This window comes from Callospermophilus lateralis, chromosome 3 (assembly GCF_048772815.1).
Source record: "Callospermophilus lateralis isolate mCalLat2 chromosome 3, mCalLat2.hap1, whole genome shotgun sequence".
NCBI lineage: Eukaryota > Metazoa > Chordata > Mammalia > Rodentia > Sciuridae > Callospermophilus > Callospermophilus lateralis.
In genome coordinates, this window is record NC_135307.1 from 89601912 (window position 1) to 89627952 (window position 26041).

Below are 26041 nucleotides of genomic sequence, written 5' to 3' on the forward strand. Positions count from 1 at the left end.
CCCTATTTACCTCTCTTATTGTTTCTTTTGCTGAGAAAAAAACTTTTTAGTTTGAGTAAGTCCCTTTTGTTGATTCTAGTTATTAACTCTTGTGTTATGGGTGTCCTATTGAGGAATTTGGAGCCTGACCCCACAATATATAGATCGTAGCCAACTTTTTCTTCTATCAGATGCCGTGTCTCTGATTTGATATCAAGCTCCTTGATCCATTTTGAGTTAACTTTTGTGCATGGCGAGAGAAAGGGATTCAGTTTCATTTTGTTGCATATGAATTTCCAGTTTTCCCAGCACCATTTGTTGAAGATGCTATCCTTCCTCCATTGCATGCTTTTAGCCCCTTTATCAAATATAAGATAGTTGTAGTTTTGTGGATTGGTTTCTGTGTCCTCTATTCTGTACCATTGGTCCACCCGCCTGTTTTGGTACCAGTACCATGCTGTTTTTGTTACTATTGCTCTGTAGTATAGTTTGAAGTCTGGTATTGCTATACCGCCTGATTCACACTTCCTGCTTAGCATTGTTTTTGCTATTCTGGGTCTTTTATCTTTCCATATGAATTTCATGATTGCTTTCTCTATTTCTATAAGAAATGCCATTGGAATTTTGATTGGCATTGCATTAAACCTATAGAGAACTTTTGGTAATATCGCCATTTTGATGATGTTAGTTCTGCCTATCCATGAACAGGGTATATTTTTCCATCTTCTAAGATTTTCTTCTATTTCTCTCTTTAGGGTTCTGTAGTTTTCATTGTATAAGTCTTTCACCTCTTTTGTTAGGTTGATTCCCAAGTATTTTATTTTTTTTGAGGATATTGTGAATGGAGTGGTTGTCCTCATTTCCATTTCAGAGGATTTGTCGCTGATATACAGGAATGCCTTTGATTTATGCGTGTTGATTTTATATCCTGCCACTTTGCTGAATTCATTTATTAGCTCTAATAGTTTCTTTGTAGACCCTATTGGGTCTGCTAGGTATAGAATCATGTCATCTGCAAATAGTGATAATTTAAGTTCTTCTTTTCCTATTTTTATGCCTTTAATTTCTTTCGTCTAATTGCTCTGGCCAGTGTTTCGAGAACTATGTTGAACAGAAGTGGTGAGAGAGGGCATCCCTGTCTTGTTCCAGATTTTAGAGGGAATGCCTTCAATTTTTCTCCATTCAGAATGATGCTAGCCTGAGGCTTAGCATAGATTGCTTTTACGATGTTGAGGTAAGTTCCTGTTATCCCTAGTTTTTCTAGCGTTTTGAACATAAAGCGATGCTGTACTTTGTCGAATGCTTTTTCTGCATCTATCGAGATGATCATATGGTTCTTATTTTTAAGTCTATTGATGTGGTGAATAACATTTATTGATTTCCGTATATTGAACCAGCCTTGAATCCCAGGGATGAATCCTACTTGATCATGGTGCACAATTTTTTTGATATGTTTTTGAATCCGATTCGCCAGAATTTTATTGAGGATTTTTGCATCTAGGTTCATTAGAGATATCGGTCTGAAATTTTCTTTCTTTGAAGTGTCTTTGTCTGGTTTAGGAATCAGGGTGATGTTGGCCTCGTAGAATGAATTTGGAAGTTCTCCCTCTTTTTCTATTTCCTGAAATAGCTTGAAAAGTATTGGTATTAGTTCCTCTTTAAAGGTTTTGTAAAACTCTGCTGTATACCCATCCGGTCCTGGGCTTTTCTTAGTTGGTAGTCTTTTGATGGTTTCTTCTATTTCCTCAATTGATATTGGTCTGTTTAGGTTGTCTATATCCTCCTGACTCAATCTGGGCAGGTCAGATGACTTAAGAAATTTATCGATGCCTTCACTATCTTCTATATTATTGGAGTATAAGGATTCAAAATAGTTTCTGATTATCTTCTGTATTTCTGAAGTGTCTGTTGTGATATTGCCTTTTTCATCCCATATGCTAGTAATTTGATTTCTCTCTCTTCTTCTCTTCATTAGCATGGCTAAGGGTCTGTCGATTTTATTTATTTTTTCAAAGAACCAACTTTTAGTTTTGTCAATCTTTTCAATTGTTTCTTTTGTTTCGATTTCATTAATTTCAGCTCTGATTTTAATTATTTCTTGCCTTCTACTTCTTTTGCTGTTGTTTTGCTCTTCTTTTTCTAGGATTTTGAGATAAAGTATGAGATCATTTATTTGTTGGTTTTTTCTTTTTTTAAGGAATGAACTCCAAGCAATGAATTTTCCTCTTAGAACTGCTTTCAATGTGTCCCATAGATTCCAATATGTTGTGTCTGTGTTTTCATTTATCTCTAAGAATTTTTTAATTTCCTCCTTGATGTCTTCTGTAACCCATTGATCATTCAGTAACCTATTGTTCACTCTCCAAGTGATGCATGATTTTTCCTTCCTTCTTTTATCGTTAATTTTCAGTTTCATTCCATTATGATCAGATAAGATGCATGGTATTATCTCTACTCCTTTATATTGTCTAAGAGTTGCCCTGTGACATAATATATGATCTATTTTTGAGAAGGATCCATGTGCTGCCGAGAAAAAAGTGTAACTGCTTGATGTTGGGTGGTATATTCTATATATATCAATTAAGTCTAGGTTATTAATTGTGTTATTGAGTTCTATAGTTTCCTTATTCAACTTTTGTTTGGAAGATCTGTCCAGTGGTGAGAGAGGTGTGTTGAAGTCTCCCATGATTATTGTATGGTGGTCTATTAGACTTGAGAAGAGTTTGCTTGATGAACATAGCTGCACCATTGTTTGGGGCATATATATTTATGATTGTTATGTCTTGTTGGTGTATGGTTCCCTTGAGCAGTATGTAGTGTCCCTCTTTATCCCTTTTGATTAACTTTGGCTTGAAATCTATTTTATTTGATATGAGTATGGACACTCCTGCTTGTTTCCGAAGTCCATATGAGTGATATGATTTTTCCCAACCTTTCACCTTCAGTCTATGTATGTCTTTTCCTATCAGATGCGTCTCCTGTAGGCAGCATATTGTTGGGTCTTGTTTTGTGATCCATTCTACTAGCTTGTGTCTCTTAATTGGTGAGTTTAAGCCATTAACATTTAGGGTTATTATTGAGATATGGGTTGTTTTTCCAGCCATATTTGTTTATTTATGTTACTAAACATGGTTTGTTTTCCTTTTTGATTATTTTTCCCCCCTTTACTGTCCTACCTCCCACTGTTGGTTTTCATTGTTATTTTCCATTTCCTCTTCCCGTAATGTTTTGCCGAGGATGTTTTGAAGACATGGTTTTCTAGCTGCAAATTCTTTTAACTTTTGTTTATCGTGGAAGGTTTTAATTTCATCTTCCATCCTGAAGCTTAATTTCGCTGGATACACGATTCTTGATTGGAACCCATTTTCTTTCAGTGTTTGAAATATGTTATTCCAGGATCTTCTAGCTTTCAGAGTCTGTGTTGAAAGATCAGCTGTTATCCTGTTTGGTTTACCCCTAAATGTAATCTGCTTCCTTTCTCTTGTAGCTTTTAAAATTCTCTCCTTATTCTGTATGTTGGACATCTTCATTATAATGTGTCTAGGTGTGGATCTCTTATGATTTTGCACATTCGGCGTCCTGTAGGCTTCTAGGATTTGGGATTCTGTCTCATTCTTCAAGTCTGGGAAGTTTTCTCGTATTATTTCATTGAATAGATTGCTCATTCCTTTGGTTTGGACCTCTATACCTTCCTGTATCCCAATGACTCTTAAGTTTGGTCTCTTTATGTTATCCCATATTTCTTGAATGTTCTGCTCATGGTTTCTTAACAGTCTTGCTGAGCTGTCTATGTTCTTTTCAAGTTGAAATACTTTGTCTTCATTGTCTGATGTTCTATCTTCTAAGTGTTCTACTCTGCTGGTAGTATTCTCAATTGAGTTTTTAAGCTGGTTTATTGCTTCCTGCATTTCTAGGATTTCTGTTTGTTTGTTTTTTATTACCTGTATAGTTGATCTTTTGCTTCTTGGATTTGTTTATGTAATACATTGTCGAAATGGTCGAAGTGATCTTTCATTGTCTGATTTTGCTGTCTAATGTCTTCCTTGAGACTCCAGATCATCTGCAGCATGTATATCCTGAATTCTTTATCTGACATTCCATCTGCTGCAGCTATTACCTCTTCTAAAGTTGAGTTGACCTGCATTGCTTGTGGTCCTTTCTTTCCTTGTCTTTTCATATTGCTCGTGTTTCTTTCTGCTTGGTGAAACTGTTGTGTTTTTGAAATTTTCCCCCTACATATTTATATTGCTCTTGTATATTTGAAAAGTCTCCCTTGCAGGGGCGGGCAATGGCTCTGCTCCTCCTCCAATTGGGGTGATCTGTCTACCAGGCTGGTGGGCCGCTGGGACTGTTCTGCCAGTCGGTCGCAGGTCTGCCTACCTTGGAGGCGCGGGCAGCGGCTCTGCTCTGCCCCTCCTCCAATTGGTGTGACGTATCTACCACGCCCGCGAACCCCTGGGCCTGTTCTCCCGGTCGGACGCAGGTCTGCCTACCTTGCAGGCGCGGGTGGCGGCTCTGCTCTGCCCCTTCTCCAATTGGGGTGACGTGATACCACGCCGGCGGGTCACTGGGCCTGTTCTGGGCGCGGGCGGTGGCTCTGCTCTGTCCCTACTCCAGTTGGGGTGACGTGTCTACCATGCCGGCAGGTCGCTGGGTCTGTTCCTCTGGTCGGTCGCAGGTCTGCCTACCTTGCAGGCGCGGGCGGCGGCTCTGCTCTGTCCCTAATCCAAATGTGGTGACGCGTCTGCCGCGCCGGCAGGCCGCTGGGCCTGATCCACCGGTTGGTCACAGGCCTGCCTACCTTGTGGGTGCTCTGCCCCTAGTCCAACTGGGGTGTCGTGACTACCACGCCGGCAGGTCGCTGGGCCTGTTCTGGGCGTGAGCTGCGGCTCTGCTCTGCCCCCACTCCAAATGGGGTGACGTGACTGCCACGCCGGCGGGCCGCTGGGCCTGTTCCGAGCTCGAGAGGCGGCTCTGCTCTGCCCCTCCCTCAATTGGTGTGACGTGTGTACCATGCTGGCAGGCCGCTGGGCCTGTTCCGCAAGTCGTCACAGGCCTGCCTACCTCACAGGCGCGGGTGGCGGATCTGCTCTGCCCCTACTCCAATTAGGGTGTCATGACTACCACACCGGCAGGTCGCTGGACCTGTTCCGGGCGCGGGCGGCGGCTCTGCTCTGTCCCTACTCCAATTGGGGTGACGTTACTACCACGCTGTCGGGCCGCTGGGCCTGCTCCGGCCGCGGGTGAAGGCTCTGATCTGCCCCTACTCCAATTGGGGTGACGTGTCTACCACACCAGCAGGCCGGTGGGCCTGATCCGCCAGTCGGTCGCAGGTCTGCCTACCTTTAGGGTGCGGGTGGCGGCTCTGCTCTGCCCCTACTCCAAATGGGGTGACGTGACTGCCATGCCAGCGGGTCCCTGGGCCTGTTTCGGGCGCGGGCGGCGGCTCTGTTCGGCCCCCACTCCAGTTGGGGTGACGTGATACCATGCCAGCGGGTCGTTGGGCCTGTTCCGGGCGCGGGCGGCAGCTCTGCTCCGCCCCTCTGGCCTCCACAGTATTCAGCAGGACCCGGACCGAGAAGCAGTTTCCGCGGGTTCTTTATCCCTGGGCCAGAGCAGTTCCGGGAGCCAGAATTCGGCCTCTCCGGGCTTGGTGCATGCTCTGACAGGAGCAGGCTCCAAGAAGCAGTTTCCGCGGGTTATTTAGCACTAAGTCTGAGCAATTTGTCTGCGAGACACAGACAAATGTCAGCCTGAAATTACCTGTTCTATAGCTAAAAGAGCTGCGATCAGTCGAAAACAAGGATGGTGACGTCAGCTCTCTAAGATGGTGGCCGCTGGCTTCCTCTGTGGTCTGACCGGTGTGGAGAACCGAACTGGACCGTTTCCTTCCCTGTCTCAAACCCAGAATTCAGCTCCGAGCACAGCAAATGCACAGCTGGCAGGAGCCCGCAGAATCAGCAGCGCTGCATCTCTGTGCCGCTAGCTCGTCGTTTCCCAGCGCGCGCCGCAGACTCTAGCCGCAGACTCTAGCCGCAGGGCGATTTGCTGAATAAGCAGTGTGACCCTCCGTATGGACAGATCGCTCAGGTTTGAGCCCCCGAAGCTGATCCTCGTGCGATGAAAATCCTTCCACTAGGTTTTGGAGCACCCCAATTTTGCTGGAAATTCCTAACAAGATAGCTTTTAGCCGTTCTAACTCGTCATTTTCCCTCACAGTGATGCGATACACGGAGTTGATGCACTCCCTTCGCCGCCATCTTTGTATCCCTAAATATTTTATACTCTTTGAAGCTATAATAAATGGAATTCATCTTATTAATTTCATCTCTGAACTGTAACTCTTCATTATTAATGTAGAGCAATACAAGAGATTTTTTAGAATTATCATGTAACCTAAAATCTTGTTGAACTTTTAAAAAGTTCTAATAATTTTTTTTAATTCCTGAGGATTTCAAAATACACAAAATAATGTCATCTGCAAATAAAATTAGTTTTACTTCTTCCTTCCCAATTTGGAAGCCTTTTACTACATTTTCTTACCTAAATGCTCTTAATCAACCAATACTTTATTTTATATCACATGAGGAGGCTTATGATACCATTTCACTCTTATTAGTCATGATATTAACACTGATGCTTGATTTGAGATGATAACAGTATTATACCTCCATTGTAAAGTTTCATTTTCCCCTCTTAACCACCAGCAAATAGTCTATGACTAGCAAATAATTTTGAACCATGTTATTAACATTCCTCATCAACCTAAGTCTTAGTGGTTTTAGCATACATCAACGATCTTTGTCTCAAACCAAATATTTCCTTAAGGTTTACAAAATGCTCATTTTCCTAATTCCATTGCCCTTCTCTATTAGCCTGAATTCTTCTAGAAACAAGAACTTTTCCTAATGAACTATGGATACCTGATTACTATAAAATACAATTCCTACAGAAAAGGTAGAAAAAATGTTTATTTCATTCCCTTAAATCACCTCAATTTTTACAGTAGGGAACACTGTAAAAATAGTTACTGCCATGGTGAAAAACAGGTTTTACTTAATTTCATTTAAGTTTCATTAGGATATCTACCTATTGTGTGTTATTACAGTGGATATTATTATTATTATTATTATTATTATTTTGATAGCCCAATTATCCAACTAAGATCAATGGGAGCCTTTTGGAGCTTGGTCCCTGGTTCTTTGGTCGCAAACTCACACACATTTACATTACCCAAACCTGGAAGCAGGTATTATAAATCTTATTTATTTTAGTGGGAAATGGTATATAAGAGAACATTTGAAGTCAAACATTATGATACACGACTAATCCAAGCTACTCAGGAGGCTGAGCCAGGAAGACAGCCAAGTTTGAGGCCAGCATGGGCAACTCACAAATACTCAGTCTCAAAATAAAATTTAGAAAGGGTTGGGAGTATAGCTTATTGGTAGGGTGTAGCTTATTGCCGAGCATGAACAATGTTCTGCTGGAAGTCCTAGTACCACGGTGGAAAAAAAAGGAGAGAAATCAACAGCAGGGTCCTAGAAGTATTCACTGCTACAGGGGTATCTAGAATTCAAAGAGCACAAAAGCTATTCTTTGATATTTTAAAAGGGTTTGTCTGCAAAACTATGTGAATATGGCATTTTGGGGGAAGCACTTTTTTATGACAATTTTCTGAAAATTTTCAGTGATTACTGACGAAATTTACTCTCTGTCTTTGAATACATTAAGGTACTTTATACTATCTGATGAAACAATTAATTCTCAAATGAATTAGAACAGGGTTAATCTAAGAGTCTTTTATAATCCTTTAAATTTTTCTGTATTTATGGTCCTATCGTTATTTACCCCATCACGTTTCTAAGTGTTTATACCTATCTTGTTGTTTCTTGACTAGGATGAATCTATTTGACCTTTTTGGCTTTTCTTCTTTCAGAAAAGCAGCTATTGCTAGGCATCGTGGTGCATGCCTTAATCCCAGTGGCTCCTGAGGCTAAAATAGAAGGATTGTGAATTCAAAGCCAGCCTCAGCAACTTAGTGAGACCCTAAGCTTTAGCAAGATCCTATCTCAAAATAAAATATAAAAAGGGCTACAGAGGTAGCTTAGTGATAAAATGTCCTTGGGTTCAATCCCCAGTACCAAAAAGAGAAGAAAAGCAGTTATTGAATTTATATCAATTCAACTGTTTTCCATTGTATTACACTCTGTTTTTATCTATTAATAATTACATCATTTTGTTCTTTTAGTCTTATACATTACTTACTCTTACTTACAGAGTTAATTGCTTAAAAAGTATTATAAACTTAATTTTTCATTGCAAATCTATTCCTTCTTTGTTATCAAGTCTTCAAATTCTCAAGTGAGAAATAAAAAAAAAACCTCTTTACAAATTAAAAATAATAACGAAAAGATTGGAATTCTAAATGGAATAACCCATGTCACATTTATTCTCATCTAATTTCTTTTTTTAAATATATTTATTTATTTATTTTTTAGTTTTCGGGGGACACAACATCTTTGTTTGTATGTGGTGCTGAGGATCGAACCCGGGCCGAATGCGTGCCAGGCGAGCACGCTACCACTTGAGCCACATCCCCAGCCCTCATCTAATTTCAACAAGTTTAAAATGGTTAGCAATTTCTTAAAAGTAATAATCTTACCTCTTTGGTAGTACCTGCTCTTCCAGGTTCATGATTTATACAAAAAGGGCCAGTTTTCCATGCCTCAGTGTCTCCACAGTCACAAAACCCTCCTCCAGTAGAAGTGTGCATCTGACAAATGAAATGAGTTTGTTTTGACATATCACAAAGCAAGAAAGAACAAAAGATTACTCAACTAATAAATTCTCACAAATACTTCATCCTTAATTGTCTTTAATGTAATAGAAAATGAATAACAAAACTCACTGTAAATATTTGTTACCCAAAATAGAAACAAACCAAAAAAAAAAAAAAAATCCTAAATACTTCTTCGCAACAAAATGAATCTTCAAAATTGTATGTTTTTGAAATGTAACTCTAATTTTAAAATAATACTTGTTTAAATTTTGAACTGATGGATAACAGACTAAAAAGTGTGCAAAAAACTACAATACCTATATTGTTTTATTAATTAGATTTTTTTAATTAAACAGACTCTTAAATCAATGGTACATATATAGTAGTTAAGAAATATATATAGTATCTTCATTAACATTGATGTTCCACAACTAAAACTTACTCATGACTTTTTTCCTTTTAGTGTATGTACATACATGTGTACACACACACACACAAACTCAGGTAGAGGATAATGGCAACAACCTAATTTTTAACCTTCCTCAAAACCTTCCTCTCCAAAACATAAAATAAGGTATAAAATTGTATATTTTACAAACTTTCCAGAATTACTAGGATCAAAGACCTATGACTTTCATATAGTTTCAACAGTTTTCATTGCCTATCACTTCAAGACTGTAGGTACAGACAACCAGAAAGGGTAGCTTAAGATACTACATGAAAAAGAGCAGAGAGGTGCAGAAGGCAAACACAATATAGACAAAATGTCTCCCCAAAGACAAAGCCAAGCACTAAGGGATGAAAACTGAACAAAGGTTCATTGATTCACTGGGAAAATGAGCAGAAAGATGTTGCAGTGAAGGAAAAAGAAAATAAGAATTAAAGATCCTACAGAAATAAGACATGCTAAAATTTTTTCTCTCATCATTACCACCACCGTCATACATTAAAAAAATTAGACAGAAGGCAAAAATGACAGAAGAGAATACTTATTACTCCTGTACACAAAATGAAAAAGAATATACAAGCACTGCAAAAAATAAATTAAAAAGCAAAAAGTGCAAATGAGAGTCAAAACTCAACAAAGCTGAAGAACACTGTAACACAATGCTCCAAAAGGAATTACATTATCTCAAAAAGTATTTGAGGGAGCTGGGATTGTAGCTCAGTGGTAGAGTGCTTGCCTGGCACATGTGAGGCACCACTGGGTTCAATCCTCAGCACCACAAAAAAAAAATCGATAACAAAATAAAAGATACTGTGGCCATCTACAACTGAAAGTATTTTTTTAATGTTTATTTTTTAGCTTTAGGTGGACACAATATCTTTATTTTACATTTATGTGGTGCTGAGGATTGAACCCAGTGCCTCGTGCATGCTAGGCAAGCGCTCTACCACTGAGCCACAACCCTATCCCCTAAAGGTATTTGTTAACAAAGTATTTGGGAATATGAAAACCTTCATTAATTGAACTAAAATACCTTCAATGAGAAATACAGAGGGTTGGGGTAGAGCTTAGCATGCATGAGGCCCTTGTTTCCATCCTTGGAATGAAAGAAAGGAAAGAAAAGAGAAAAAAGGAAAGGATGGAGGAAGAAAGAAGAAGATGCAAACTAAAATTATTATTTCTAGTCAAGCTATAAAAACACATTTTGGACATATCAAAACTTAGGGAACAGCTCGGTGTGGTGGCTCACACCTGTAATCCCAGCAAACTCAGTGGGGCCCTAAAGACTTAGCGAGACCCTGTCCCAAAATAAAACATAAAAAAGGGGTGGGAATGTGGCTCAGTGGTTAGGCAACTCTGGGTTCAATCCCTGGTACCAAAATAAATAAATTAGGGAGCACTATACACATGTGCCCTTCCTAAGGAGTCTAAAAATTGAGTGAAGATCTGCAAACTCCTGAGCTGCTAGGATTACAGGTGTAAGCAACCACACCCAGTTGTTCCCTAAGTTTTGATATGTCCAGAATGTATTTTTATAGCTTGACTAGAAATAATACTTTTAGTTTGCATTTCTATATTTTAGGAGCTGCCGTAGATAAATGGATGGGTGTGGTTATATTCCAATAAAATTTCATTTATGGGCACTAAATTTGGTGGTGGCAGGGGTGCTGGGGATCAAACTCAAGGCTTTACATATGTTAAGCATGTGCTACAAGAGGTAAGTTATATACTTAACTCCTGAAAATTTAATTTCATGTAATTTCTATAAATCATGAACTAACTATTCTTTTTATTTTTTCCCTAACCATGTGAAACTACTGAAACATTGCTTGAAGTCCATATAAAATAGTAAGCCATATTTGACTCACAAGCTGCAGTTTACTGACCCCTGTACCAAAGGATGAGCTTCATTAACCATGTAATTGAGGAAACAGAAAAATGATGGCAAACATTTTATATATTTAATTGTAGAGTTAAGAACAATTAAAGGTGGAGAGATGGATAAAATAATGTAAACATTACATGGTCTCAGAAAGATGCAACAACAACAAAAAAAAAAACGAGAGAAGAGAAAGCAAAGTTACAGAACATGACTGATTACAAGCAATAGGAAGAGTCAAAGAACACAGAGTAGATAAAAGGATCAGTAAGGGGAAAAGGAGACTAGATGACAAAATTATTACTACTGGGATAACTAACAGAACAAAAGTAACAAGAAATTAAGATATAAAAATGAATTTGTTTCTTTTTATAGTTCTGGGGATTGAACTCAGAGCCTTCTGCATGCAAAGTAAGTACTCTACCACACAGCCATATGTCCAGCCCATTTGAGTTTTTTGTTTTTGTTTTATATTATTTTGTTTTTGAGACAAGGTTTCACTAAGTGCCCAGACTAGCCTTGAATTTGTAATCCTCCTGTTTCGGCTTCCCAAGTAGCTGGTATTATAGGATTATACCACCCAGTAATTTCTTTTTCCACATATAGAGTACACTGCTGGAACCCCACTGTTAGTAAAAATGTAGCTGTTTGTCAGCATAATTTTGAGAAAGTGAATGCCAAAGAAGCAAGTCACAAAATCTAGAAGCATGAAAAAATTTGGCAAATTTAACAACACACAAATTTAAAATGTGAATTACATAAATGATAGCATAAACCACATCAACAGGACATAAAAAAGTTTAAGAAAGTCAAACATCCACTTATGATTCAGCAATCACACACTTAGGTCCAAAATGAAATGAGAACATAAACTTACATAAAAACTTTTACTTGAATACAATTTGTTAGGATGGCCTTAGGCCTGAGCCTAAGCAACTCCATTTTAAAAACTCCAGTTTAACCTGCAGTCTCACTAGGCACACCCACAGATCCCTCCAGTATGGCCTAAAACAAGCTACCTCCCCTCACCCTGATAAAGAGAGTGAAGCTCCTGGCAGGGTGGAGACCACCAGATCAGATGTTTCTGACCCCAGGTAAATAATGTCACTGAGAAATCAGTAGTAGCTGATAAGGATTGAAAGGGGGAGTCAAAAGCCCCCAAATTTAATACAAATGATACAGCAAATGAACAGGGATTCAGCCAGCAGAAACAAGGATGCACTCAAGCTGGAGAGCCTGAGGAGGACCTGTCATTCCATCACTTGTCATCCTTCCTGAGCCTCTTCGTGATCCTCACCACTCTCAAACTCTACTGTCTCATCTGGACCTTGGTGAGAGCTACAACTCCTCCCTATGACCCCCTCCTCAACTGGTAGTCCATTCCCTGCCAGGAAAAGCCTGCCTTGGTTCCAGACCTGGTCACCGCAGTCTGAGTGAGTGTGCATCTACTGAACTTAAAGCCTATGGCTTGGGCTGGGGATGTGGCTCAAGCGGTAGCGCGCTCGCCTGGCATGCGTGCGGGCCCAGGTTCGATCCTCAGCACCACATACATAGATGTTGTGTCTGCCGAAAACTAGAAATAAATATTAAAAATTCTCTCTCTCTCTCTCTCTCTCTCTTTAAAAAAAAAAAAAAAGCCTATGGCTTAAGACTTTTGAACTTAGCATGCAGAGGAAATGTCAGTCACTAGCCTATCATGATTAAGTGTGTTTTGCAGTGCTTAGCATTAATCTAGAATTGTTTGCTATGAATTAATTAATCTAGAATTGTCTGCTGTGAATTGATTATGTCTATTGTAGTGCCTAGCATTAAGGATTGTCGTTTCCTTGATTAAGGACCTATAGAGTGAAACTGTATTGAGTAATTTGAGTGAATAAAGAATTGAAAGGGGCAGAGGTGCATGGACATTCTTTATTTCTCCCCTCGACTGCATTTGTCACTATTTTGCCCCCTCGCAACAACAATAAAATAAATAATAATAAATCATAGTAAAATAAAACAGCTTTATTCAAAAGCTGGAAACAACCCAAATATCTATCAACTCATGAATGAATAAACAAACTGAGGCACATGCATATAAGGGCATATTCATCAGCACTGAAAATGAACAAACAAATTGGATTTCCAAAGCATCATAACAAGTAAAAGAAGTGAAAGAAGCCAGACAGGCAAACTATATAATATATGGTTTCATTTATATAATATTCTGAAAAAGCATAACTACAGGGACAGTAAATAAATCAGTGGTTGCCAAGAGCTATAGGAAAAGGGGACTAATTACAAAGGGGCACCAGAGGACTTTTTAGATGATAAAAATATTTCTGACTTGGCTGTGGTGCTGTTTATATAACTATATCAAATCTCATGAAACTATGTACTTAGAAGGATAGATTTTATTGTATGTAATTAAAACCTCAATAAATCTGTAAAAATAGGAATTTTAAAAAGAAGGAAGGGGAAATGGGAATAGGAAAGACAGTAGAATGAATTGGACATAACTTTCTTATGCTCATATATGAATATACAGCATAACTCCACATTATGTATAACCACAAGAATGGGATTCTAATTAGAATAAGTTATACTTCATGTAGGTATTATATATCAAAATACACTCTGCTGTCATGTATTTCAAAAAGAACAAATAAAATAAAAAATAAAAATAAAAAAGACAAGCATATTAGGAGGAGGCATTTATAAAATGTATAACAGTAATAAGAATAAAACAATAGAAAAATGAGTAAAGAAAAGAAATAATCAACACACAAGAGAAATTAATCACACAATTAAATTGTGAAAACATGTTAACAAAAAATGTAAATTAGGATAAGATTATTTGACTGACAGGTTAGCAAAAATTAAGACTGATTAAATAAAAGTTTGGGAACAGGTATAAGAACATTCCCATATAATTTTTTTTTTTTTTTTTTTTTTGGCAGTACTAGGGATTGAACCCAATGCCTTGAGCATGCTAGGCAAGCATTCTACCACTAAAATATATCCTCAGCCCATTTTTTTTTTTTTTTTTTTTTTGAGATGGGGTCTCACTAAATTTCCCAGAACAGCCTCAAACTTATGATGCTCCTGTCTCAGCCTCCTGGGTAGCTGGGATTATAAGCATGCACCACCATGCCCAGCTTCCCATATCCCTTTTTTTTTTTTTTAATTTGTTTTAGTTGTCAATTGACCTTTATTTTTTAATTTATCTATATGCGATGCTGAGAATCAAACCTGGCTAAATAAAATGTGGTGTATACATATAATGGGGTATTATTAAGCCTTAAAAAGGAAGAAAATTCTGATATATTCTATGGCATGGATGAACAACTCCAGCCCCTAAAGCTTCATTTCTTATTCTCAAAGTTGTTATGTACTCTTTTGCTTAGGGCCTTGCTAACTTGCTGGAACTGGCCCCAAACTTTTGATCCTCTTGCCTCAGGCTACCAACTCACTGGAATTATAAGTGTGCACCACTGTACCCAGCTAAGCCATCTTTCTAATGACTAAAACTCCTGCCCAAGAGCTCACTTTGGCAGCACATATACTAAAAATCTCTGTGTAAGCTGTGTAAGCAACAGGTAGAACTCTGCAAAAACCCAAAGATGGCAAAGCTAAGGGTTCTCCATAAATGCTTAGTGGTGGCAAGGAAGACTGTTCAGTTGTGTGTTCCCCAACCCCATAGTGCTAGGGATTGAACTCAGGGCCTCATAAATTCTAGAAAAGCATTCTACCACTGAGCTATACTCCCAGTCCTAGAAATGGTAAGTTTTAAATAAAACAACCTTAATGAAGAAGTTCCCAAAATTAACATACAAGTTTTGACTAATCCATCAAATCAAAATCAGAAAAAGAAGGCCAATGTGGCAAATTCCTTCACAGAACCACATGTATTCAAATTAAAGGACTGTTCTTTATTCTGAGATTATCCTACATTCTTGAAATTAAAATGTCTTTTTTTCTTTATAAAATGATATCAAGGGGCTGGGGTTATGGGTCAGTGGTAGAGCGCTTGCCTCACATGTGTGAGGCACTGAGTTCAATTCTCATATATAAATAAATGAATAAAATAAAGGACCATCAACAACTTAAAAAAGAAATTTTTAAATGATGTTAGTTATTTTTTCATTTGCTATTTTTCATCCTTTTCAAAAAAACTTAAAATTCAACCTAGTTATTTAAAAAGTTAAAAACCCTATGTTTTTTCCCCGAAGTTTTCTGAAAACTGTTCTGACCCATGAAATCCCCAAATCTTGGGAAGCACTGCATAGCAGTCTTTAAATAAAGACTTTATTTTTAAACAAACTCTTTGTCTTGACTCTTTAGTATCTCTTCCTCTATTTTCCCAAAGTAAAAATGAGAAGAAATTAACAATTTTTTTCCTTGTCTCTACCTCAGAAATTATTTCTTGAATACTCTAGCATAAATGGTAGAGTGCTTGCCTGGAATGTACATACCCCTATGTTCAATCCCCAGCAGAGGGTGGGAAAGGTTCACTATGATTAATGGAGAAGATCAAAGAGTACATAAACAATGATCAACTTTGTAAATTGAATCAATCACTGCTTTGGCAAACTTGGGTAAGTATTTTAACTTCACTATACAGTACAGGCTCCTCAAAATGTTTTTCCTTGTGCACAGTAATACCTAGATCCTATAACTATGGCTCCTTCATTTCCTGAGATGAAAGTGGCAATGTTGAGGCCAGTTTGCCCAACAAAACTTTCAAGTTTATGGAAGATATGGTCTATATAACTTCAAAATGTTATTTATGTTTACAGAGGACATTAGACATGGTGTAGGTATATATATGTGTGTATATACCAGGTATATATCTTATCTAGACAGATATCAATTATTATGTCTAAGCTCATACAAACATGTTCATAGCAAAAATGTTCATAATAGCTCCAAAAAAGAAGCAATCTACAAATCTATATATAGTACAACAAATGAAGACAATATGGTTTATTGAACACCACAAAGCCTAAGGACAAACTACCTTTACACAGACAAAGGTACTCAACAAGAATAATATACCAGATAATTCCAACTACATAAGATTTTAAAACAGATAAAATCTATTCAAAATATTTTGGGCGATAAGCTAGAAAGGAAAAAAAAAATCAAGGAAACAATTATCCCAAAACACAGGAAAACCAGGCATGGTGTACACACCTGTAATCCCAGTGACTCAGAAACTGAGGCAGAAGGATCCCAAGTTTTAGGTCAGCTGAGGGCAACTTATCAAGACCCTGTCTCAAAATTAAAAATAAAAAGGGCTGGGGGTATAGCTCAGTGGTAGAGTTCTCCGGGTTTCCATACCCAGTACTTTGAGGAGAAGGAAGAAGAAAAAAAATCCACACAAGAGAGGTTATCTTAAGAGAGGAGAGAGTGATTGAGATCCAGAAGATCTCGCTGGTCATATATTTCTTGACCTGAGTAGTGGTTACACAGGTATAAAACTACTCATATGCTCTTTTGTATAAGCATGATAGGTCTCATCAAAAAACTTCGAAGGGTGGTAGATGTCCCACCACATTATATATTTAACTAGAGGCAAAAGGTGCACATATCAGTGCTATTAAACAGAAGTTAAGTATCTGTCTTGACTAAATGGACACGATGTCCATAAGATTCCAATTAATCTAGTGATTTTATGAATCTATTTTCATACCTTGTAACGATGATTTTTATGAACACTATTCTGGAAGCAGTCCATACAGAGTACACAAGTTGGATCAATTGCACAGTCCCTGAAAAAGAAGGAAAATTAAATTGCAAAATTTAGAGGACTTCTATTGATGCTTAAGGTATAATTATAATGTGAATGTGTTTCCTATATGAAACACAATCTGCAAATGAAAATATTTCAAAAAATGGAATTCTAAAAATATTTTGAACAAAGACAACATTATTAGCCTAATTTTATCCTTGTTTAAACCACATTTGAATGTGTAAATGTGAATGTTTGGTTTTGTTTCTTAAATCATCCTCAAAACTTTGAGAATTCACCTGGTTTCAAACTAGAGGTGTAACTTAAAATTAACTTTGTGCTGGGTATGGTGGTGCAAGCCTAGTGATTGGGAATACTAGTGATTTGGAAGGCTGAGGTAGGAGGATCACAAGTTCAAGGCCAGCCTCAGCAACTTAGTGAGGCCCTAAGGAACATAGCAACATCCAGTCTCAAAACTAAAAATATTAAAAGGGCTGGGGATGTAGCTCATTGGTTAAGTGCCCCTAGGTTTAATACCCAGTACTAAAAAGAAAATTAATTTTGTGAAAAAATACTTAATTTTCTCCCATTATCTGTACCTCACCCTATTACATTTAAAAATATATATTTTACAAACCTTATTGTGCAAAGTAAGGTTTTGATAAAGACAAAATTCACTGGAAAACAAACATGATACAGAAAACAATTTTATTTTATACATTGATGGGTCCCAAACACCTGGACAGTGACTGGTACATAGAAGATACACAATATTTACTGCATGAAAGAAATTCTATCACTTAATCTCTCTTCTAGTAACAACTTTTGAAATGTATTATTTAATATTTTCTGGGAAATACTACAAACAATTTAAATTAGTATAAAGCATCGAATTCATTTTTTAAAAAATACTTTAAAAAGAGTTGAAGTGGGCTGGGGATGTAGTTCAGTGGCACAGTGTTTGCCGAGCACACTTCAGTTCAATCCCCAGTACTAGGAGGAGGGAAGGAAGTTGAAAAGATGAAATTAGGACGTTTTAAAAATTCAGTTTAGGGCCGGGGTTGTGGCTCAGTGATAGAGCACTCGCCTCTTACGTGTGAGACTCTGGGTTCGATCCTCAGCACCACATAAAAATAAATAAAATAAAGATACTGTACCCATGTATAACTAAAAAAAATATTTTTTAAAAAAATGCAATTTAGTGCTGGGGTTCTTGAAGCTCAGTGGTAGAGCACTTGCCCACATATCATCACAAAAAAAAAAAAAAAAAAAAAAAACAAAAGAAAAAATTAGGGGCTGGGGATGTGGCTCAAGTGGTAGCGCGCTCGCCTGGCATGTGTACGGCCCGGGTTCGATTCTCAGCACCACGTACAAAGATGTTGTGTCCGCCGATAACTAAAAAATAAATATTAAAAAATTCTCTCTCTCTCTCTCTCCTCTCTCACTCTCTGTTTAACAAAAAAAAAAAAAAAGAAGAAAAAATTAAAAGGCTAACAGGATGTAAAAGTTATTTAATAATATTCTATAAAATATATATGATCTATTGACCTATTTAGAGCAGAATTTCTCAACTTTAGTACTACTGACATTTTGAGTGGACCAGATAATTATGCTGCATGCAGGTGGAACTATCCTGTACACTGTAAGATGTTTAGCAGCAACCTTGTACTCTACCCGATAGGTGCTAGTACCAATCCTCAGTTCTCACAATGTTTCCAAGAAATTTTGGGGACAGAAGTCTAAAAATGATTACCATGCTTTAGTGGAAAGTGACTGGGCTATAAATATGTAAGAACATAAACGAATCTTACCAAGCAATGTAGGAAAACAGTATCAAAAGCCGGGTGCAGTGGCGCACACCTATAATCCCAGCTGCTCAGGAGGCTGAAGCAGGAGGATTGCGAGTTCAAAGCCAGCCTCAGCAACTTAAGAGAGGCCCTAAGCAACTCAGTGAGACCCTGTCTCTAAACAAAATACAAAAAACGCTGAGGATGTAGTGGTTAAGCACCATTGGGTGCAATCTCCAGTACCAAAAAAAAAGAAAATAGTTTACAAAATGCAAAAACTAATTTTTTCCTGAGAAAACAATATGTTTAAAATGACTATTAACTATACAAAACCAGTCAAGTCTAGAATTACACTGATGCAAAAACAAAAACTCTGTATTTATAAAGTCTAAAAATTTATACTTCTATATCTAATAAAAAGAAAACCAACAGAAGTCAAAAATTTCAGGCAGCGTAAGCAAGTTTAAGGCAACTGCTCTTACAAAGAACAAAAGCCTAAACCTGCTACCATTTTCTTCTATTCAAATTCATTAAACTATTCCTTCATGTCTATAATCCCTTCCCTGCAATTCTAAAATCCAAAAAGCCCTAAAAGGTTTTATTTCTTTGTTGGATTGCATCGAATTTCAGTTGGTAATTTTAAAAAACCCAAATAAATATGACATGACATGAGACTTTAGACTTATACCACTAATGAACTGCCATATATTTCTTAGAGAAATCTTACTATGTTTGATTACAGGGTCCTACCTTGACTCTGTTGGAGAAGTATTGAGAATTTTGAAATACACTTGGCTCCAAAGGTTTTAGATAAGAATATGACTATATTGTACAAAAGGATTATTTACATGCTTTGGGGAACAAGAATTTAAAAAATGAGAGAACTGTTTAAAGTAAAAATCATATATCAAAAACCAAACTTCATTAGCAAAAACAGATTTAAAGTGTAAAATAAAAAGATGTTAAGGGGCTGGGGTTGTGGCTCAGTGGTAGAGCACTTGCCTTGCATGCATGAGGCACTGGATCTGATCCTCAGCACCACCTAAGATAATTAAATAAAATGAAGATATTGTGCCCATCTACAATTAAAAAGAAATATTTAAAAAAAGGTTAAGTAGAATTAAATATATTATAGATGGTAATAAACCCTGACAAGCACACCATGAAATAAGTATGAAATACCAAGATAGTAATTATAACCAAGCTTGTAAATTTCTAATTCTTACCTACAAGAATATGTTGTCTCTCCACTTTTAAAAACCTTCCCACAGAGTTGAAATGCTCCACTGTGCTTTAGTTTCTCTAGGCAAATATCTGGATCTTCTCCAAATAAATACCATTCCAGTGGAGTAAATATTGATATCTGTACACTCTCCTCTTGCTTTTCCAAATCTGGATCCATTTCAGCAAAATAAATTTCTGGCACCCACTGTGCCAAATGATGCAAAAAAGCAGTATAAAAATCAACTTGCTGATCCCACCACTGAAAGAAAAGAAAATGACAATTCAGAATTTCTTACCAGTTAGTTTCTTCTTAATAACCTGCAACACAAGTAATGGCATAATTCTGCACTTTCAAGGTGATTTGCAATATATTTTATCCTTCACTAAAACAAAAGGAAAGTGGACAATTAAAAATTGACCTTAGTAATAAGCAGTTACCCATACATAATAAATATGGGAGGCAAGGAGAGAAACTGTCTGTAGTGACAGTTTCCCTCTCCAACGGTCATTCTTGCTTTGTAAAGGTGTCTACAGAATATTTCACTCCAGAACAGCTGAATTTATCTTCTTCTCAACATTGCATGGAATTTTGCTTTGCAAAAGAAACTGTACAGATGACTTATCCACACATGAAAACATGCTGCTCCACATCATCAGTCATTAGGGAAATTCAAATGAAAACAACAATGAAATATCTCTACACAACCTAGTAGAGGGCTAAAACAAAAATCTGGTGATATCAAATATCAATACAGATGCAGAAAAATGAGTCAGGAAAGTGCTAGTGGAAACTTAAAATGATACAGACACTTTAACAAAAAAAAGTTTGACAGTTTCTTATAGAGCTAAACATACATGTACCATATGAGGCAGCAATCAAATTACTAGGTATTTATCAAAGAAATGAAATTTGGGCTAGGGATGTGGCTCAAGCAGTAGTGCGCTTGCCTGGCATGCGCAGGGTGCTGGGTTCGATCCTCAGCACCACATAAAAATAAAAATTATAAAGATGCTGTGTCCACCGAAAACTAAAAAATAATATTAAAAAAGTCTCTCTTTAGAAAAAAAGAAAGAAATGAAATTTATATTCATACAAAAACTTGTACACAAATGCTATAGCCGCTCTATTCATAACTGCCCCAAACCAGAAACAATCCAACTATCCTTCAGCTGGTGAATTAATAAACTAGGCTACACAGAATGAATAAAAAAACAAGATCCAACTATATGCTGTTAGCAAAAGATTCAAATTGCCAGGCATGGTAGTGCCCTATAATCCTAGTGGCTTGGGAGGCTAAGGCAGGATGATCTTGAGTTCAGACTCAGTAACTTAGTGAGGCTCTAAACAATTTAGTGAGACCCTGTCTCAAAATAAAATACAAAAACAGGCTAGAGATGTGACTTAGTGGTTAAGCATCCCTGAGTTCAATCCCTAGTACCAAAAAATAAATTAATTAATTAATAAAAGACTCATTTTACCAGCAAAGACACCCACAGGCTGAAGGTAAAAAGATGGAAAAAAATATTCCACACATACAGACCCTGAAAACAAGCAGGAATAGCTATTCTCTTATCTGACAAAGCAGATTTCAAGCAAAAATTAAACAGAAGAGACAAAGAAGGACACTACTAAATCCTGATAAAGGGAAGAATCCAACAAAAAGATATAACAATAGTAAACATTTATGCTCCAAATATCAATGCACTCAATTAAAGAAAAAAAAACAAAAACAAAACTCCATGACATTAAATCCTAGATAGACTCCAACACAATGATACTAGGGGATTTCAACATACCCTATCACCAATAGAAAGGTCATCAAAACGTAAAATCAATAAAGACATATCCAACCTAAATAACACTATAATTCAAATGGATTTAACAGATGTCTACAGAATATTTCACTCCAAAACAGCTGAATTTATCTTTTTCTCAGCATTGCATGCAATTTTTTTTCAAATTAGATCATATTCTTGGCCACAAAGCAAATCTTAGCAAATACAAAATATTTATAATCCCAAGTATCCGATCAGACCATAATGGAATGAAACTAGAAATCAACAGAAAGAAAAATAATTACCACATGCACACATGAAGATCAAACAATACTTTTAAATGAAAAATGGGTCAAAGAAACAAATGAGAATAGAAATCAAGAAATTTTTAGGAACGAACAAAAACAGAGAGAGAACTTATCAAAACCTCTAGGAGGATATGAAATCAGTTCTAAGAAGAACTGATTCTTCCAAGAAGGATTTATATCACTGACTGCCTACGTTAAAAAATTAGATCACAAATAAATAAGCTTATGCTCCACCTCAAGGCCTTAGAAAAAGAAGAACAAACTCCAACACCAGTAGAACATAATTAAGATCAGAAGCAAAAATCAATAAAATTGAGAATAAAGAAAATAATACTCAGAATCAATGCAACAAGGAGTTGATTCTTTGAAAAGATAAATAAGATTGACAAACCCTTAGCCAAACTACCAAAAGAAAGAGAAGAACAAAATCAATAAGAGATCAGTGGTGAAATGGAGATATCACCACAGATCCTTCTGAAATTCAGAGGATTATCAGAACCCATTTTGAAAATGTATACTCCAATAAACTGGAAAATCTGGAAGACACTGACAAATTTCTAGACACACATGAGCTGCCCAAATTCAATCTGGAAGATACAAAAAACCTAAACAGACCAATACTTGATCCAATATGTTGATCAAGTAATGAAATTGAAACAGTCATTAAAAGCCTTTCAACAAACAAAAGCTCAGGATCAGATGGATTCTCAGACTTTCTCAAATTATTCCATGAAATTGAAAAGAAAGAGATACTCCCAAAGACATTCTATGAAAGTAATATAAACCTGACACTAAAACCAGACAAAGACACATCAAGAAAACTACAGACCAATATCCCTGATAAACATAGGTGCAAAAATCCATAGTAAAATATTCGTAAACTGCATTCAAAAACACATCTAAAAGGAAATATATACCATGATCAAGTGGGTTTCATTTCAGGGATGCAAGGTTGGCTCGACATATGAATCAATAAATGTAATTCACCACTTAAACACAATCAAGGACAAGAATCATATGATCATCTCAATAGATGCAGAAAAGGATTTTGATAAAATTCTACACCATTCATGTTAAAAAAGGTGGAAAAGCTAGAGATTGAAGGAACTTACCTCAATATCATAAAGCCCATTTAGGACAAACCTGTATAAAACTCAAATGGAAATGGATTAAAGACTTAGGAATCAGATGAGAAATCTTACAACTGCTAGGGTCAACAATCCATCATATAGGTGCTGGCACCAATCAAAGTGCAAGAAATAAAACCAAAAATCAATAAAGGAGATGCCATTAAACTAAAAAGCTTCTGTACAGCAAAGGAAATTATTAAGAGCATGAAGGGAGAGCCCACGAAACAAAATCTACTCCAGATACTCCTCCAATAAGAGAAAGAACTCAAAATGCTTAGCATCAAAAACCAAATAACCCAATCAATAAATGGGTAAAAAGAACTAAACAGAAACTTCGCCAAAGAAGAAACACAAATGGCCAACAAATATATGAAAAAAATCTTCAATTCTCTAGCAATCAGGGAAATGCAAATCAAAACTACACTAAGATCTTACCTTACTCCAGTCAGAATGACAATGATCAAGAATACGAACAATAACAAATGTTGATGAGGTTGGTGGGGAGGGGAGGTACACTAGTACTTTGTTGGTGGGACTGCAGACTAGTACAACCATTCTGAAAAGCAGTATAGAGATTCCTCAAAAAATTAGGAATGGAACCACCATATGACCCAGCCATCCCACTCCTTGGTATTTTCCCAAAAAATCTAAAATCAGCATACCACAGTGATATAGCCACCTCGATGTGTACAGAAGCACAACTCACAGTAGATAAATTATGATTAAGAAATTGTGATACACACACACACACACACACACACACACCACGGAGTTCCACTTAGCCATTAAAAAAAGAATGAAATTATGGCATTTGCCAGTAAATGGATGGAAATGGAGAATATCAAGTTAAGTGAAATAAGTTAAACTCAGAAACTCAAGGGTGGAATGTTATGCAGAAGCTAGAGTAAAGAAAAGGGGAAGGTGATTGACAGTATAACATAAAGGGAAGATCAGTAATATAAGAAGGAGATGAGAGGCAGAGTGGAGAGATGGATAAGGGAGGCAACATAGAATGAATTCTTTAAAAATCATGTTATAGGCATATATAAATACATCACAGGGAACTTCACCTTCAAGTATAGGTAGAAAGAACCAATCAAATATAAACAAATAGACAGCAAAAGGAACTCTACTAGAGTAGAGGAAGGAGAATGGGAAAGGGAAGGAAAACAAGACAGGAGGGAAGAAGATGAAAGTGAAAAGGGGGAGGGAAAGGGGTAGATCATGAACTAAAACCAAATTCCATGCATGTATGAGTTTGTCAGGATGACCAACTACTATGTATAACTATAACAAAAACAAACACACAAATAAATAAATAAATAAATACACTAAGCTACATCCAAACCATGAAATACTATTCAGAAATAAAAGGAAAGAACTATTAATATACATAATATCATGGATAACTTCAAAATGCCTTAATGTAAAAGAAGCCATATTCAAAATACTATGTTCTGTGTCTTAGCAACTTAGACCACAGTACAAGCATCTGTGTGAATTAACAAGACCATCTTTGTGCCAAATTCCTTATTCCCATTATGAATGGGTTTAATAGCCATTTTATGCAGATTTCAATAACATGACATTCCACTCCTATCTTCAATGTAACAAAGCAGCTTTCCGGATATCAAGCAATGCTCTGTCAAAACAGATATCCGGGAATTACTTGCTAGCAGTTTGGGCTTAAATTTAAGTCTGATCACCCCAAATCACCCACCCAATCCAACATTATCATTGGCACTTTGTAAGCAGGCTCAAGTTAACCAAGGCAGGAGAAACAGGGAGGAAGGCACAGCTCTCTACTATCAATTCAACATTGGCAATTTAGTTTCAGTTAACATTCTTCCAATTAAATTAACATTATTCACCTCAAATGGCTTAGATTTCTGGTTTTATTAGTACTTCATGTTTGCTTCATAGTTATGTAAAAACTATAAGGCATTTGTACTCAGTTGTATATTTGTATACATTCAAGTTTACAGTCTAATAAAACTAATTTTAAATTTGTAAAAGACTACATGACATTCTGGCAAAGGCAAAAACTACTATAGAGAGAAAATATCACAGTAGTTGCCAGGGATAGAGAGAAGGGGAAGGGGCTGACTGCAAAGTGGCACTGTGATGGTCTTACAACCACTGGCAATTGTCAAAACTCAAATTGTAAAACAACAACAAAAGATGTCGTTTATGTAAATTTTAAAAGTGCATAAAAAAGGATACAGTTTAAAAACATGTAAAGGAAAACCACAGATGGAGAGAAAATATTTGTAATAGTAACTTAATGTTTTCCCCACAGATCAGGAACAGGACTGGGGCTGGGGCTCAGTGGTAGAGCACTTGTGTAGTACATGTGAGGCACTTGGTTCGATCCTTAGCACCACATAAAAAATAAATAATTAAGGTACTGTGTCCACTTATAACTAAAAATATTTTTTAAAAATCAGGAACAAGGCAAGATATCTATTTTCTCCTCTTCTATTCAATATTGTACTAGAGATCAATATTGTACTAGACAAAGGGAAAAAAAGGCATAACCATTAGAAGGGAAGAAGTAATAACTGTCTTTAATAACTGTCTTTAGTTATAGAAGACATGATTATACAAAACTTCCTAAGGAATCAAACACACAAACTATAAATAAATTCAGCATGATCATTGTATATAAGTCAACATATAAAAATCAACTATATTTCTATATTTACTTAGCAACAAACAACTGGAAAGTAAAAAAAATTTAAAGCACTTATGGTAGTCTCAAAAAATATAAAACATGCTGGGCATGGGGGTGAATGCCTATAATACCAGTGATTCAGGAGGCTGAGGCAAGAGGATCACAAGTCTGAGGACAGCTTCAACAACTTAGCAAGACCCTATCACAAAAAATAAAAAGGGCTGTAATGTATATAGTTCAGTGATAGAGAGTCCCTGGGTTTATTCCTCAGTGCTGAAAAACAAAACTACTATCTAAAACATTCATGCATAAATTTAACAAAAGATATATATGTATATATA

The 26041-nt window shown here is 36.7% G+C and overlaps 1 protein-coding gene across 3 annotated transcripts in view; it reads right to left on the minus strand.

Moving 5' to 3' along the window:
* Positions 1-26041, minus strand: part of Ubr1 (ubiquitin protein ligase E3 component n-recognin 1) — a 152052-nt gene that overhangs the window by 112249 nt on the left and 13762 nt on the right. For 2 of the 3 annotated variants that reach the window (XM_076850653.2, XM_076850652.2), the window contains exons 2-4: positions 19815-20071; positions 16763-16841; positions 8645-8755 (exon numbers count right to left, since the gene is read on the minus strand). In XM_076850653.2, coding sequence (XP_076706768.1) covers positions 8645-8755; positions 16763-16841; positions 19815-20071 — 447 coding nt within the window. The remainder of the gene's footprint in view (positions 1-8644; positions 8756-16762; positions 16842-19814; positions 20072-26041) is intronic. The other variant, XM_076850654.2, reaches the window with a different exon arrangement.